This window comes from Nasonia vitripennis, chromosome 4, assembly GCF_009193385.2.
Source record: "Nasonia vitripennis strain AsymCx chromosome 4, Nvit_psr_1.1, whole genome shotgun sequence".
Lineage (NCBI taxonomy): Eukaryota > Metazoa > Arthropoda > Insecta > Hymenoptera > Pteromalidae > Nasonia > Nasonia vitripennis.
The window spans coordinates 15,458,185-15,472,679 of record NC_045760.1 but is presented as its reverse complement, the minus strand read 5'-3'; the positions used below and the strand labels follow the sequence as shown (position 1 = coordinate 15,472,679).

At 38.2% G+C, this 14,495-nt stretch overlaps 4 protein-coding genes and 1 long non-coding RNA gene across 7 annotated transcripts; 3 read left to right on the top strand and 2 right to left on the bottom strand.

The window, feature by feature from the left end:
• The first annotated feature begins 413 nt into the window (after positions 1-413).
• On the top strand, positions 414-2,012 carry LOC100113518 (40S ribosomal protein S11). The gene is made up of 5 exons (XM_008210154.4): positions 414-448; positions 893-1,015; positions 1,097-1,302; positions 1,530-1,653; positions 1,833-2,012. The coding sequence occupies exons 1-4, from the start codon at positions 437-439 to the stop codon at positions 1,651-1,653; spliced, it is 465 nt and encodes a 154-aa protein (XP_008208376.1). The 5' UTR covers positions 414-436; the 3' UTR covers positions 1,833-2,012.
• Positions 1,888-5,032, bottom strand: LOC100114411 (lysM and putative peptidoglycan-binding domain-containing protein 3). 2 transcript variants are annotated; one of them, XM_032598967.1, is made up of 4 exons: positions 4,188-5,032; positions 3,923-4,114; positions 3,529-3,739; positions 1,888-3,457 (listed from the first exon to the last, which is right to left on the bottom strand). In XM_032598967.1, the coding sequence occupies exons 2-4, from the start codon at positions 3,970-3,972 to the stop codon at positions 2,930-2,932; spliced, it is 789 nt and encodes a 262-aa protein (XP_032454858.1). In that variant the 5' UTR covers positions 3,973-4,114; positions 4,188-5,032; the 3' UTR covers positions 1,888-2,929. The 2 variants fall into 2 exon arrangements, with proteins under 2 accessions (XP_032454858.1, XP_032454857.1); XM_032598966.1 differs by having other exon boundaries at positions 3,923-4,336; positions 4,517-5,032.
• LOC100114450 (bolA-like protein 3) lies at positions 5,002-5,461 on the top strand. The gene is made up of 3 exons (XM_008210278.1): positions 5,002-5,152; positions 5,236-5,324; positions 5,396-5,461. Exons 1-3 carry the CDS (start codon positions 5,002-5,004, stop codon positions 5,459-5,461), a joined length of 306 nt encoding a protein of 101 aa, XP_008208500.1.
• Positions 5,026-8,318, top strand: LOC100679439. Its single transcript, XM_003426862.3, has 12 exons — positions 5,026-5,152; positions 5,236-5,324; positions 5,396-5,461; positions 5,721-6,044; positions 6,115-6,333; positions 6,405-6,591; positions 6,660-6,868; positions 6,932-7,063; positions 7,140-7,479; positions 7,556-7,782; positions 7,863-8,031; positions 8,114-8,318. The coding sequence occupies exons 4-12, from the start codon at positions 5,860-5,862 to the stop codon at positions 8,240-8,242; spliced, it is 1,797 nt and encodes a 598-aa protein (XP_003426910.1). The 5' UTR covers positions 5,026-5,152; positions 5,236-5,324; positions 5,396-5,461; positions 5,721-5,859; the 3' UTR covers positions 8,243-8,318.
• Position 8,319: 1 nt separating this feature from the next.
• On the bottom strand, positions 8,320-9,544 carry LOC116417134. 2 transcript variants are annotated; one of them, XR_004227405.1, is made up of 3 exons: positions 9,325-9,544; positions 8,970-9,211; positions 8,320-8,888 (listed from the first exon to the last, which is right to left on the bottom strand). It is a non-coding gene; the product is annotated as an uncharacterized LOC116417134 (long non-coding RNA). The 2 variants fall into 2 exon arrangements; XR_004227404.1 differs by having other exon boundaries at positions 9,329-9,544.
• Between the last annotated feature and the right edge of the window lie 4,951 nt (positions 9,545-14,495).

Genomic DNA, 14,495 nt, shown 5'->3' with positions numbered 1-14,495 from the left:
GAATCTCGCGATCAAAAAATGCCGCGCATAAGCATAACCGATGTTTGAATGGTTTAATAAAATGAATGATTAAAAAATAAGGACTAATAATCACGAGATTTATTATTAATTCTTATTTCTCTTCATACTTTTTGTTGATAATATTGCTTGGATTATGTTGCTACTGTTATGCATAATGCATGCGCTTGTAAATCTAAGAAAAAACTTTAGACGATTGATTATTGTATACAAATGGGAAATCATTTTTATCTTGATTAAACTGTGTCCGAATAATTGAGCAAAGTGAATATTTATTTATTAAAAAAAAAGTTCTATATTTTAGGACTTTTGCTTTTTTATGTTAGCAGCACTGACAATATTTCTGAATTCCCCCATTGGCGTGTTCCGTTTCGACTTTTCGAGTTTCCGGCTTCGCCTCGCTCTTTAGCACTTCAAGATGGCTGACCAGGTATGTGTTCTGACAAAAAGTACAGCAATATTGTTAAATAATGAAGAATTAAAGCATCTATTAATATCTAATTTTTGTGTTATTGTGTTATTTGGACACCAATAAATGATTTGATATAATATACTAACCGTTATGCCGATATTTAACGGTAGTTTAACGTCAAACTGCCGACACGTGGTTCTCGCGCCGTGCGTTTGTTTCAAGAATCATTAGTTTGTTAAAAGTTGGTGTTCAAACGTTCTATTTTAACGCAGTGTTATTATTTTATATTCAAGAATACCTTAATCCTACACTTTGAGAGTTCATTGTCTTTTTTATTTAAGCAGCAATCAATTTTCAAAACATAACCTAACAATACATTCTCATATCTAGCTTGAATGATAACACACACACACACATGCAAATTGCGAATAAGACCTAAACCTTTTATTATTTATTTTTCAGAATGTCAAGTCGTTCCAGAAGCAGCCAACAATCTTCCTTAACAGGAAGAAGGGTTTGACGAAGCATCGCAAGTCTTTGAGATACAGCCGTAATGTAGGACTTGGATTCAAGACTCCCCGTGAGGTGAATATAGCTTAACTATTTTAAATAATCTGAATAAACCTGTTATTTTATTCTGTTATTATAATGTATTAATCATTGTAGGCCATTGAAGGTACCTACATTGACAAGAAGTGTCCATTCACTGGCAATGTTTCTATACGAGGACGTATCTTAACAGGAGTTGTACAGAAACTTAAGATGCAGAGGACCATTGTTATAAGGAGGGATTATCTCCATTATATAAGGAAATACAACCGTTTTGAAAAACGGCATCGCAATATGAGTGTCCATCTCAGTCCATGCTTCAGGCAAGTTTTCTTAAATTATATTTATCTTCACCTAATCTATATAAATGAAACAGCTTTTTGCAACAGTTTTACTTTTCTACAAAATTTATATTTAATATGATGATATTTACGACGGTCTTCTGAATACAAATTGAACGACATTATTCGTATGCTGATATTAATTCCTATATCAAAAAAATTCTCAAACTTCAAATATATTCAGGTATTAACAATATCTATATTTACAGGGATGTTGAAATTGGAGATGTAGTCACTATTGGTGAATGCAGACCACTCAGCAAAACTGTGAGATTCAATGTGCTCAAGGTTTCCAAGGGAACAGGAGCAAAGAAGAGCTTTAAAAAATTCTAGGTATTTAATATTTTTATACACCAATTTTTACTTTTGTTTGTATTATTTATGATGAGTTTGACGACGGTCTTCTGAATACAAATTGAACGACATTTTTCGTCTACTGAAGTGATTTTTTTAATTTTATGAATGCTCATAAATTTTTTGCCTCTGTAATAAATAATATAACGTTTTCATAGGTCTAAACAACTGACTACAATTTCCCATCCTGAGTATGAAGCATTTATGCTTAACTTACCATCTAAATATGATGAAAATCATAAGTTTTGTGCTACTACTGGCAGCATATGCAACAAATTAATGTAAGGCCCAACAGTTACATTAATAAACGACTATAATTAAATCGATTTTTTCTAAAATGTAGTTACTTTATTTAAAAAACGTCCATATCCTTTCATGTTCTATACAATCGTTTTAAATTTCTTATATTTGCCTAACTAAATGTTTACTTATTTATGTATAAATAAAAAATTTATCATAATTTATCATAATTAAAAAAAAACATTTGGTAATATAGTTATGTAACCTTAAAAGTTACAATAGAAATTAAACTAGAAAAAACTTGATAACTTTTATTACTTATATCTTTATCAAAGAATCAGCATTTAACATTAAGTTTATGTCAAATTGGTTCCATAAGTTAAAAGTTTTTCTTAAATGTTTTGTAACTTGACATTCTGAATTGCAGTTTTTTATTTACTGTTTTAAAATTATTCATATACCATATGTTATTATAATAAATATGGTGTAAAAAATAATAAGCTTAAAAATTTAGTCAATATTTTATTTTTATGCTTATAACTCAATGTTATTTAATAATACTATGTTGTACAAATCACATACTCCATTTTAGTACACACATTTCTCTTCTTTACTACATAATTTAACTTTTTTCTATTATTGAGCAACCTATTAGCTTTGCTTTTACAGCAAAAAATAATAAAATTAATTAAATATCACGGCAAAATTACTAAGTGATCCTTGTCAGGTATCCCAAGGCACATATATTACTATAAAACTCTTATATTGCATTTAATAAATCATCAGTCTGAAAGTAGACTGTCTTATAAAAAATATTTATTTAGTCCTTATTATGTGTAATTTATGCAAAAATGTCAGTTTAATCTGAATTATATCACAATCGAGCCTATGATTCTCATGACCAAGTCATACCTAAATATTATAGTATTAAATTTTTTACAAAAATGAGCAACATTCTAAATGTATAAGAATCTCAATCACATTGGTTTGGATAAAAATTTTAACAAATTGTAGTCTAAGAACTATGATGATGCTTTGAAGATTCAGCAATATATAATACATAGATAATTGGTCCTAGAAAACCAAGAAGGAGAGAAAAACAAAGGAGCTGAAACCATGACAGTCCCCAATCTGCTCCAGAACATTTAAATGTATTCACAACATCATTACTAGATCGTCTATTTATACTTTCTATAGAGTTTATCAGCTGATCAGTTTCTGTTTCATCTATACCAGATTGGGAAGATTCATTATTATATTGTGATAATGGTTCGACTGTAGAATTTAAAATTATATTATTAATTTCTATAGTGGAAGATGTTGATGCTGTTGTTAATAAATCAATTAATTGGTTCTCCTTAGATGAAGTGCCTTCAGTCTGATTTGAGACTGCTGGATCTAGCGCACTATCTTGATTGGACTCATTGCTTTTACCAAGAGTTTCAGTCAACAATGAATACGCTTGAACTGGAACTTTTATAGAGCGATGAGCATGTATTTCATTGTCCTTATGTATATTATTAATTCTTTTCAGCTCTGATATCTACAACATTACAATTGTTATGTATAATGAAAAATCAATAACTGTTTACAAATACATAGAAAATTTCTTACTGTACAATGATATCTAAGAGCTAATGCCTGCAGAGTATCATCCGATTGGATTTTTACATTTATCACTTCAACTTTGCGAGGTAAAGCAGGCTTGGAATTTCTATCTTTCATAGGAAAAACTTCTTCATCTTCACTTTGATCATCTTCTGAATACAAAAATACGTAGTGAGGTGATCCTTCTCTTTGATTTCCCCTTTGGTATGCAGCTTGTCTAAGACATAATTAATCAAATCAAAATCAGATTAAAATTTGCAAATATTACTCATGGAAATAAATGCAGTGAGCGGATATTATTGAAAAATCAAAAAACAAAAATATTTTAAAAATAAAAAGAAGTTTGAACAATCTGTCAAGAACAGAAAGAAAACATAACCTACGTATTTATTTCTCTTACCTTCCTGCTTTCTGAAATTCATTTGTTCCACTTGCAGATTTCTTTCGCATTTTACTAACTCTTTTCTGTACATCAATATATTATTAAGATATATTAGATATCACCGATCTAACATTTTTTTCCGTTTTATGAGCGCAAATTGTATTATGATACGTCAACCGCGCTACTGTCAATGCGTGTCAATTGGTTGGCCTATATACACGAAAGCCTATATAGTGCCTACGCTGTATCCTGTACCATATATACTGTACATGTATGTATTTACCTATACGTTGTACAACAGCACGGTGTCTTTTGTTATACTTATAATGAAAGTTTCCTTGTCACGGTTTATGCCGATGCTTATATATGCTTATTAGTATACTAGCACAGTGTCATTGTTTTAACTTCTTTTTGCCATTCCTTCTTACAACACTGAAATAAATAACAATATTTTACTGCGACTTGTGATAATTATATTTATTCGTCAGATATCACAATAGCTATTATATGGTTGATATTACTTAGTGATTAATTACATTTTCATACGTAAGAGAAATAGTTTAAATTGTTGTAAAAATTAATAATTTAACTGCATATAAAACTTATACTTACATTGGAACTTAAAAGGCGCGCTAAAAACGTGAGGAGCAGCATCAGCGCAGGGCGCACCGCGCAATAAAAATATATATAATAATGAGCCGCGCCAACATAATATCTTCGTTGGCCGCGCGCCCGCGCATGACCGGAGCGATCGAATGAGCCAGAACATAACCTTCATGAAACACAAGTTCTCAAAGATTCCTATTTGTTCGCATCGAAAAATAATTGAATATAGGCAGTGAACCTAGTAAAATTGATTGAGTCCATATATACCGATATTCAATTATGTTGCGTCGATTTTTCACATCGAATTCGCGAAGCATTTCGGTACGTATATTGGTCTTACATAAACCTAAAATTCATGTGAAAGAAAATTTTAACATTTTGAATATTACAATTAAAATGATTCAAAATTGAAAAGTTTCTTAAAATCAAATACATCATTTATGGCCTATTTTATTTGTCGTATATAACCACTTAAAATTGCAATAAGAATGATGAATAAAATAAAAATTTTACAGCTACTGTCAAGAGTTTGGAATGGACCACAAAATGTTCTTACAGGGAAACAAGCAGAAGAAAAGATGACAACTTTATTGAGAAATAAATTTCCTAAAGCTGAACTTATTGAAGTCTGTGATGTATCAGGTATGTTCAACTTACTTGTTAACTTTTTTTTAATAAGGCAATACCAATACTGCAATAGATAACATTCGTCAACTGTATTCTAGGTGGTTGTGGTGCGATGTTTGAAATAAATGTAATAGCACCTGAGTTTAAAGGCCTAAACACAGTTAAACAACATAGAATCATTAATGAAGTAAGTGTTTCAAGAAGAATTTTATTGAAAAGATTTATAGTCTCTTTATTATGTGTCTCAATAAATTTTAGGTACTAAAAGAGGAAATTAAAGATATGCATGGTATAAGAATCCATACAGCTATTCCAGACTCATAGGTAGAGATTTTTGCAAAATTTTATATTGTTAGAAATATTTTGTATGATACGAGTTATTGTTAAGAATTTATAATTATGTGTACATATAACATGAATGTTAAACATGAACGAATGATTTTTTAATATTCCTATCAGATATCCATTTTTATCATATAATATCATTTCCTTATCTATAAACATTATCTAGTTTTCTGTTTTGCTTTATTTTAAAAACAGATTTTATCAATGATAAAAATATAAAATAAATTAAAAATTTTAGTTCTCCCGCCAACTTGAAGATGTCGCTATTTAAAGTCATGTGACCTGTCAGGTGGGTTTTTTTGTACATCAGTCGGCGGTTAAATCGTACAGCGAATGCAAGACTGATTTTTGGTTATAATTATACATTATAAATTATTATGAATAAAATCTGCGGTTCAACGTTTCATTCAAAGCTTCAAGAGCTTTTGCCTAGTCTGCCCAGTAGTATTACGCCAGAAGTCCTTGAAAAACTTTGCAAAGATGATGCCATTCAACCATTTCTGAAATGGTTTTATGCAAATATCACTTCTGACAATGTTTTGACAGACGGATGTATACAACTGTAAGTACTACTAATTATAATTGATTATGTATATTAAAGTACTTATATTGTTTTCTTTTATTTGCAACAGAAAAAAACACATAGAAAAAAACGATACTTGGCTTCACGGCAGAGAATTAGAATTAGCACTTGCAGAAGCCACGCATGAATGTCCAGAGTTATTAAAGTTAGTTGAATCGGACTATTGGAGTAACAATCAGTTAGTCACAGACCTTGCCAATGAAAAAGAACTGTATGACCCCGATTTGGAATATTTGAAGAGTATTGAAGAAAGTATTCAAAATTTAAAGTAATTCACATTTTATTTTATTCTTTATTGTAATTTTGTTCTTTTATCAACAACAATTTTCGTATTTACAGAGACTGTGAAGAGCAGTTAGATAATAAACTTGATAAAGAAGCAGAACTATTAAAAAAGGAAGAAATTAAAGTAAAATTACTTTATGATAGTTGTTCATCAGTTTTGGAAGATTTTGATAATTGTCATCGGCAATTCTTCAAAGCCATAGAACTTTTAGCAAGCACATATATCAATGCTGTACAGAAGGTACGTAATTAAAATGTTTGAAAACTGCCTGTAATATTATTAATAATCCGAACATATCTTTTTTTTAGAAAGGAGAGTCCTGTTTATGGACGCAAATGCCAATAGAACTTTACATCAAGCAATTAGAAACATATAATGATTATTTGAATTCTTATGCGAAAAGACAATTTTCAATGTCACAAAAGGATGGTAATGAAGATTTAGCAGCTCATACAAGTTTCTTGAGTGATAGCAACGAGAATGAGAAATTGGGTGAATTGATCTCTTGTCAAAAAAAGTATGTAATGACTATATTGAAATATCGAACTTATACATCTTCTAAATGAGCATTTCTTTTTAGCTTATTCACATCAAAAATGCATGAGATAATTGCTAAAGCAGAAGATGAGGCGAGTAAGAGTTTGATGAATTATGTGATTGAAATCTATAATAGTGGCAATTTGAAGGCTCCAAGAACACCTGTTTTGACTAGGTAAATTTAATTATTTTTAGGTAAAATAACATATTTTCACAATGAATAGATATTAATTATTTAATTTTGAATTCAGAGCAGAAGTAGCAGAATTAACAAAAAGTCGAGATTTTCTGGAAGAAAATGTCAATCTCTTACAAGAACGTCCGTTAGTAGATCTCATAGAACAGTTTTCAAAATCAAAAATTGTTAAAGTATTGGAAGAAGAAGCAGAATCTAGATTGCAGAGAAGAAGAAGCCGACTTTTAAGATTAGAAAGACTTTGTACCCTTGCAAAAGAACATGGACATGCATTTTCGACATTATTGTGCATGTTGTTCGAATTGCAAATCCATAGAATTAATGAAATTGTACAGTTTGTTATAGACGCGCGTCATTATCTTTCTATGGAATTCTCCTTATCGTCTACACGAAACGTAGGTATAAAATAGCATCTTTCTACAAAATTTGATTACTTTCTTTGTTTTGACTATAACTGATAAACTTTTTTAGGACAGTATACAGAAGTTGCAGAACGAGTATTCTTCAATTTTGGCATCCTCCAAAGATCAAAATGCATTTTGTCGAACGTTCATAGAAATGACAGAACTAGAGGAATCAAATGATAATTTTCAATCTTCCGTTTGGTATTATGATGAATTAAAAGATGATAATAGTATTAAATTAAAAACGCTACTAGATGATAAGTTAGCGGATGTTATAGAGAGTTCAAAGAAATTGTACGTATACATTATTATATTTGAAGAGCATGAGGTTCAAATAACGACATTAAACATTTTTTTCAATATTGCGTGTCTAGAGAAGCAAAAGTGATGGACTTGTATAATTCAGAAATTACCAGTGGTCCAACACTCAGTTTCAAAGCTGTACCTTGCAATGTTCAAGATGAAATAGACAAGACAGTCAAACAAATAGAAGGCATAGAAACAAACGTTGAATCGATTAGAAATAAGTTAAGAAACATGATTGTAAGTATGAACATTTCCAAATTGATGCTTCTAAATGACTATTTATGTTCAATTAAATTGATTGTTAACATTTTATTTATAGAAGGAAACTAGTAGTTCAAGCTTTGAACGAGAAAAACTGCTGATGTGGCAAAAGTTTTTAGCAAATCCTGAGTCCTTAAAGGATAGGTGCAAGGAGCTGGAAGATCTGAGGGACCGTACAACGTTTTAATTTGTGATACTAATTAGTTATAAGATTTGTCTTTGTAAAAAAGAAAAGTCTACATTAAAAGATTTTTATACCGTAAGTTTCATCATGCATACTTCATATATTTGATTAAGATAAAATTATACGAGAAATTACAAATATGTTTGATGCTTATAGTATTATTACTTTCGACATGTCCTCGTTAACATATTTGTAAACAAAGCTCAGTTATTGCGAACGACGGAAACATCCTGTCGTAAACCTAGTTTAGAAAATTGCAGAGAAGCGTTCCCCGGTTTGAAATATTCACAGCTGGTCGTGATTGTTCCCTAACAAGCTATATACACTTAGATCGATCCATATCCCTGCCAACGGCACGTAATCCACATCCCGTGGCCTCAGCCTTATCTGAAAAACAAAACTATCTTAGCTCCGAAAGTGCTCGTATGCTCTACTGTCTCGCTGTAGGTACTTATATCTCGGTGCGTCAGATAATGCGACAACTGTTACGCAACTCCGTGACAAATTAGTTCACCCTGTACTGAGCATCAACGGAACAGCTCAGTTACTGGCAAGACATCAGCTATAATACGGAGAGTTGTTCACGCTCTAGCGAATGATTTCCCAGTGTAGGTATGAGCGCATCCGCGAGCGAGAGAGAAAGACCAGTCTGCGCACCGACAAGTCACATGATGACGTAGAGAAAGCGCGTGTGTCGTGTGTACACGGAGTAGGTATAGGTATACGTAACCTTGATCCATCGTACGAGCATCCCAGAGCTCCCCACCCCACCTTCGCACACACGGACATAGCGGATGTCTAACTCGTTCCAAAAACCCAGCGACGTTCCTGGAAAATGCTCGAGTCCCCTTTTCTCTCCTCGGCGTGATGGAAAGCAACAGCTTGGTAAGTGCATCACGCCTACTTTGGAGTATACAGGTCTTTTGTCAAGTGAAATCGGAGTACCGCAGCGGGGAAGTAGTGAGAGCTCGGCTGAAGCAACATAAAGACAACAATAACGACAACAAAATCGAAACGTACTCGCATCACACTTATCAGTGCGAGCATACGCGCGAGGAGGGACGCAAAGTTATCACAGTATATACCTACACGTTATCGATTCGCCAGGGCCTCGAGTTAACGGTTTGTTTACACGACGAGGAAGAGCGCGAGAGAGAGGAGAGTATACGAGCAGCCAAGCTGGTGCCATTCAAACGCCCGGGAGCGCGAGCGCGAGAGGGGAAAGGCGAGCGCGTCGCCGGTGCGCATGCGTCGTCCGACCAAAACAATAATAACTGCGAGAGAGGAAGGTTCACGGCTCCAAGCGGCAAGCACTGGCTCGAGTCGAGCAGTGTTTCGCTCTCGGCGTACGAGAAAAGAGAGCTAATCCGCACTGGCACCTCGACTCTCTCCCTCTCTCTCTCTCTTTCTCTCCCTTGTGTGTGTGTTTGTATACATATTCACGCTCACAACGACTCTACTCGCGGATCGCGCACGTATTATATACAGTGCTTATTTGCAACACTGCATACTTCGCGCTGATTAATTGAAAACGGCGATCGGCCCCACCAGACACCAGAAATATATAGATATATAGATATATATACGGATAGAGAGCCGAGCGCTGTCTACAGATTGTGCAACGAGCCAGTGGTGGGGCTAACAGCGAGCGATAGCGACCACGTAAACAAACAAGAGCCGCCGTCGCCGCCGCCAGTGGAGTGTTGGAGAGAAAACGAGGACGAGCGTCGAGCGCTCACAGTCAACTCGCGTTTCGTGCCAGACGTTGTGTGTATTCTCTGCGTACATCGACGAGTGCCTAACGCACCTATACCGAGCATTTCGAGTATATAGAGGAGCATCTGTAATAGATAACGGAGACGCTCGCGGGCCGCAAAGCAAAACAAAACAAAGCGGCCGACGACAACATAATATAGCAGCGCTGCCATCATTGCGTGCTGTTGGACTTGGCGCAGTCGACTTTCGCATCGTATAGTGTGCGCAGCCGTGCGGGAGGAAAGAGGGCCAGCACGGCGGTGAATCAGCCGACACCGCGCGTATACATATCACACTGCGCGTGATTCGCACACATTCGCAGCCGCCAGCGTTGTAAATAATCGACGCGTCGCCGTGGTCTTTTCGAAGTTTCTCCAAGTGACTGAGTGCGTGTTGTGCTACTAGCTCAAAGGAGCAAAAGGAATTTGAGAGAGAGAGAGAGAAGAGGCAGTAGAGCGACCAGAGAGCAGAAATATGCCCAGTGCCGAGGAGACATCTTACCTAATCGAGGTGATGCCTGATTCGGGTCAGGACGACTTCACGACGCACGACGTCGACGTCCTCGTCTCGCGCATCAAGGAGAATCTGCGGCTCTCGGGTCTCAAGTCGAAACGGCTCTCGGATCTCAAGACGAAACGAGTCGCCCGTCGCGAGATGCGTTCGTCGCCCTACAAATTACCATACAGCGACTGGACTCCCGACTACAAAACAGACGGCAGCTTGTTCAGCTCCGGCGACGACGAGCAGGAGCAGCAGCACCGACAGTCTCAGCTCAGACGAAACTACAGGAAGAAGTGGAGAGTCGCGGAGTCGGAGGCCGACTCGTACGAGCGGTTTAAGGCTCTGCTGAGGAACAACCTGCTCATCAAGGAAGCCGTCAAGAGGCTGCAGACCTACGACGAGGAAGACGAGGACAAAGAAGACACCTGGGAGGAGGAGGAGAGCGGCAGCACGAGGAGGGCGAGCACCACCACCAGCGCTACCAGCACGACCCTCGACGGCCTCGAAGGCCTCGACTCGATGGACGACTAGGAGGAGGAGGAGGAGGAAGAGGACGACGAGGAATTGTCGGGGCTGCTTACTGATTACACATCGGGGGAAATCGACGCAGACGACACGAGGAAGAGAGTCCGCACGACTCCCGCAGGTGGAAACGGTTCTGCAGACAGCCGCAGCGACGAAGCCGCCGCTTCGAGGACTGTTGTTGTTTAACCGTGTGTGCGTGCGTATGCGTGTGTCCCGCTATGTATTACGTATACGTTAAGTATAGGCAGGCCATCCAGACGCTGCTACATATGAATAATCTACATACGTGTGTCGTTACACATTATTTCGAGACTTCGTGAGCCTTCGGCCGAGATCGCCCGGCGCCATCTCGGAAAACGGGAGGACTATTATTACACGTGTATATGTGCGTGCGAGAGTGCTTATATAGCTCTTCTAGTGGCGGCTCATTGTTATTGCCGCGGGAGCGTGTGTGTGTATAGGCGCGTGTGCGCGCATAGCGGCGACGACCTCGGCACGGCAGCGCAGCTCTGTGCGCGCACCAGCATGTGTGCGAGAGAGAGAGAGAGAGAGAGTGTGTGTGTGTGTGTGAGAGAGAGAAGGAGAGAGCAGCCGCGCGCGTATTTGTGTTTACGCCGCCGCGCGTGTAGACCGCGATGACTGGGGTTTTCCCTGGCGAGCGCTTTCGAGAGAGCTGTGAACGTATTCTGAAAGGGAATGGCTCCGCTTCTTTTTTAGCCGCCGCACACTCATCGCACACGAGTTTCTTCGAAGATCCTGTGTGCTTCTATACGTGTATGTGATATGTGATGGACGAAAAAGAGTATTAATAGCGGTGTGCAGAGTTCTATTATCATCGCGCGGATTCAATGACCGCGATTCGGGGCTCGAACGAAACCGGAGCTCGCTTGTATGCGAACGCAATATCGCCCGGTCGGAGAGGGACCTTGCCAAAAGCCGAAAACCTCTCCGCGGGCAAAAACAAATTGTAGGCATATATACATATTGTATACGCGCGCACGAGCGTTATTTCCGTGGCTCTCTCTCTCTCTCTCTCTCTCTCTCTCTCTCTCTCTCTCTCTCTCTCTCTCTCTCTCGTCACTCTGTATATTTTTAAAGCCCTCCCGTCTTGGCGGAGTCACACGCGGCTGAGTGTATAGTCTCTCGTGACGCTATCGGCGATCGCGCTTACATCATCGTAATCATCATCTTCCTCGTCTTCCGTTTACCCGTGTGACTTTTCGCCTGACGCTATGTAGGTAGATTCGTAGTAGTGCGTAACGAAAGCGACTCGATGATCAATCTTTTTCGGCTCTCATCGAGCGTGCGTGTTATATAAAGATGTACGTTGGGCGCTTGGGTCTGTGTCTGTAGTAGCAGTACGAAAGTCGCGTGTGATACCCAACTATAAGTATGTTTACGTGGTGCATTTATTTACGCGGAGGCTCGTACAAATGCGCAGGTAGTTATTTATTTTTAGAATCTGCTTTGTCGAAGAGACGTGTATTCGAATTTGTTATGGGAATTTGTACAAGTTTTCTTCGGCGATAAACATATGAAAATACTACAACACAGTAAACGAAGTGCTCTCTACAGACACAGTCCCGGGTGCTCACATGTAAATAATAACTAACGATGTGCGGCGCCGGGATTCGGTCGCTGTTAGTAAAAACGAAAAACGATTAAAAAAAAGTATTAATACGTAATTGGCGCTATACCATAGGTTCATTTCTTCTTAGCGTTTTTTTATTGTCATCATTGCCTATTCTATACGGTTTGGTTAACTCGCGCATTATTGTAAATGATGCTTTCCTCTTTGAACGTAGCGTACATATATCGCGTTCCTTTTTCGCGCTCGCGCGGCTCTGTCCCGCGAAAGATATAGAGAAGGTCTCTAATTATTATTTATGTAAGTAGTTCACGCGAAGATCTTTTTCCCCGTAAATCACTAGTGTATAGACCCCCTTCACGATACGAACATATAGGAAAAAGCAGAAAGTTTGATGGCATTTAGGTACATGTAATTTATAGCCAGGCCGTATGAAACGCTCCGCTCTCGGTGAAAATCCGTCACAATCGCGTCCTTATTTAGTCCGAGTTCTGTCTGCCGCTGCTGCTGCTGATGGCGTCTAAGACAAACATGGCGCTCGGAGAGCAGCGGCAGGAACGGGTCTGGCAAATGCCGCATCGACGTGAGCTCGTTTCGCGGCATACGTGTATACGTGCGCTTTGTATATGTTTGCTCGGCCTCGATTCGCCTCTGTACTTCTGCCCAATTTTTCCATATCTTTCTTTGTGCTGAATCGGCGATCCGGAATTCGTTAAAATTTTCATCGTCGCAGAATCCTCTCGACGAAATACTCGTTATGTAACGCCGGTCGACCGCGTCTATACTGGTATGTCATATTTAATTGATTGCATCATTCGATCATTTACCGATAATTACATTAGCGCAGCAGAATGATGTTCACATGGAGATCAGAGAAAATTGTAAAACAAAAGAATCTCAAAAAGACAGCGACTGTGCTTTCCATGCATATTACAGTAGGCAATACGTAAAACCGCCGAGCTAACTGGTAAAAAGCACACGTGCATATAGCGTCGCGCCTGGCGAGCTCCGTTCGATAAAGCTCCGTCTCTTCCCGTCGACGGTGACCTTCCCACGGTGTGCAGAAAATACACGCGCTATAAATAAAAAAAACGCCTCTTCTCCGACTCAACTTGCCACCCACTCGTTTATCACTTCAACGCTTCTGTGTGCCTATCTGAGAAGTTAAATTTCGCCTTTCTTCGCCAAGCACTGTCAACACAGGTATTTTCGTCGAAGTACGTACACAAGCTGATCTCATGGTTTTCCCCGCGCACGTTTATTTCTTATTTCTTTTTATTCTTGAGTCAGTCGCGGAGAAGTGGTGCGCGAACAATAAAGCCCGAAGTACAGAGGGATTTGCGCGCCAGAGGGTTGGGGAAAACACGCGACATCAAGCCGCTGATGAACGTAATAAGAAGGAGAGAGGGGAGTGTTCAGACCGAAAAAAGAGCGCCGAGAGAAAGGACGCAGGCGTATATACGTTGTAATGTAATTGTAAAATGCAAGAAAAGAGGATGACGATACATAGCTTTACATAATTCGCTGTGCATGTTTTAGTGCATAGTTAGGTTTATTATCACTCCGTTCTATATCGATCGTACACACAAGCGAGCGAGCAAGAGCAAGTGTGAATTATTATTTCTATCTAACGTTATTAATTCTTTTTCAGCATAAGAACCGTACGTCCGTAAAGTTTACGCGCAGAGAGAGAAAGATATAGACATAAACGGCGCAGTGAAAGTGTGTATCTAGGTACGTTGTATAAGTGCTGTACATAACACGCCCGTACGCTTTAGGGACGAACGGCGCGAGAAGTAGGGAAAATCGCGTAGGTCGGAGGGGCGCAGCGAGAGAAATATAATGGCAAAAGTGTTTTGCGAGAGCAACGACGAGTCCAAGCTCACC

Excerpts from the sequence above, each read along its gene's own strand:
- LOC100679439 (XM_003426862.3), top strand. The coding sequence starts at position 5,860 with ATGAATAAAATCTGCGGTTCAACGTTTCATTCAAAGCTTCAAGAGCTT. Across the intron at positions 6,045-6,114 it reads ACAGACGGATGTATACAACT|AAAAAAACACATAGAAAAAA; the intron begins GTAAGTACTACT and ends TATTTGCAACAG. Across the intron at positions 6,334-6,404 it reads GAAAGTATTCAAAATTTAAA|AGACTGTGAAGAGCAGTTAG; the intron begins GTAATTCACATT and ends TCGTATTTACAG.
- LOC100113518 (XM_008210154.4), top strand. Across the intron at positions 1,016-1,096 it reads GATTCAAGACTCCCCGTGAG|GCCATTGAAGGTACCTACAT; the intron begins GTGAATATAGCT and ends TAATCATTGTAG. Across the intron at positions 1,303-1,529 it reads CATCTCAGTCCATGCTTCAG|GGATGTTGAAATTGGAGATG; the intron begins GCAAGTTTTCTT and ends CTATATTTACAG.
- LOC100114450 (XM_008210278.1), top strand. The coding sequence starts at position 5,002 with ATGAATAAAATAAAAATTTTACAGCTACTGTCAAGAGTTTGGAATGGA. Across the intron at positions 5,153-5,235 it reads TGAAGTCTGTGATGTATCAG|GTGGTTGTGGTGCGATGTTT; the intron begins GTATGTTCAACT and ends ACTGTATTCTAG. Across the intron at positions 5,325-5,395 it reads AACATAGAATCATTAATGAA|GTACTAAAAGAGGAAATTAA; the intron begins GTAAGTGTTTCA and ends AATAAATTTTAG.
- LOC100114411 (XM_032598967.1), bottom strand. The coding sequence starts at position 3,972 with ATGCGAAAGAAATCTGCAAGTGGAACAAATGAATTTCAGAAAGCAGGA. Across the intron at positions 3,740-3,922 it reads GAATTTCAGAAAGCAGGAAG|ACAAGCTGCATACCAAAGGG; the intron begins GTAAGAGAAATA and ends ATTATGTCTTAG. Across the intron at positions 3,458-3,528 it reads CTCTTAGATATCATTGTACA|ATATCAGAGCTGAAAAGAAT; the intron begins GTAAGAAATTTT and ends GTAATGTTGTAG.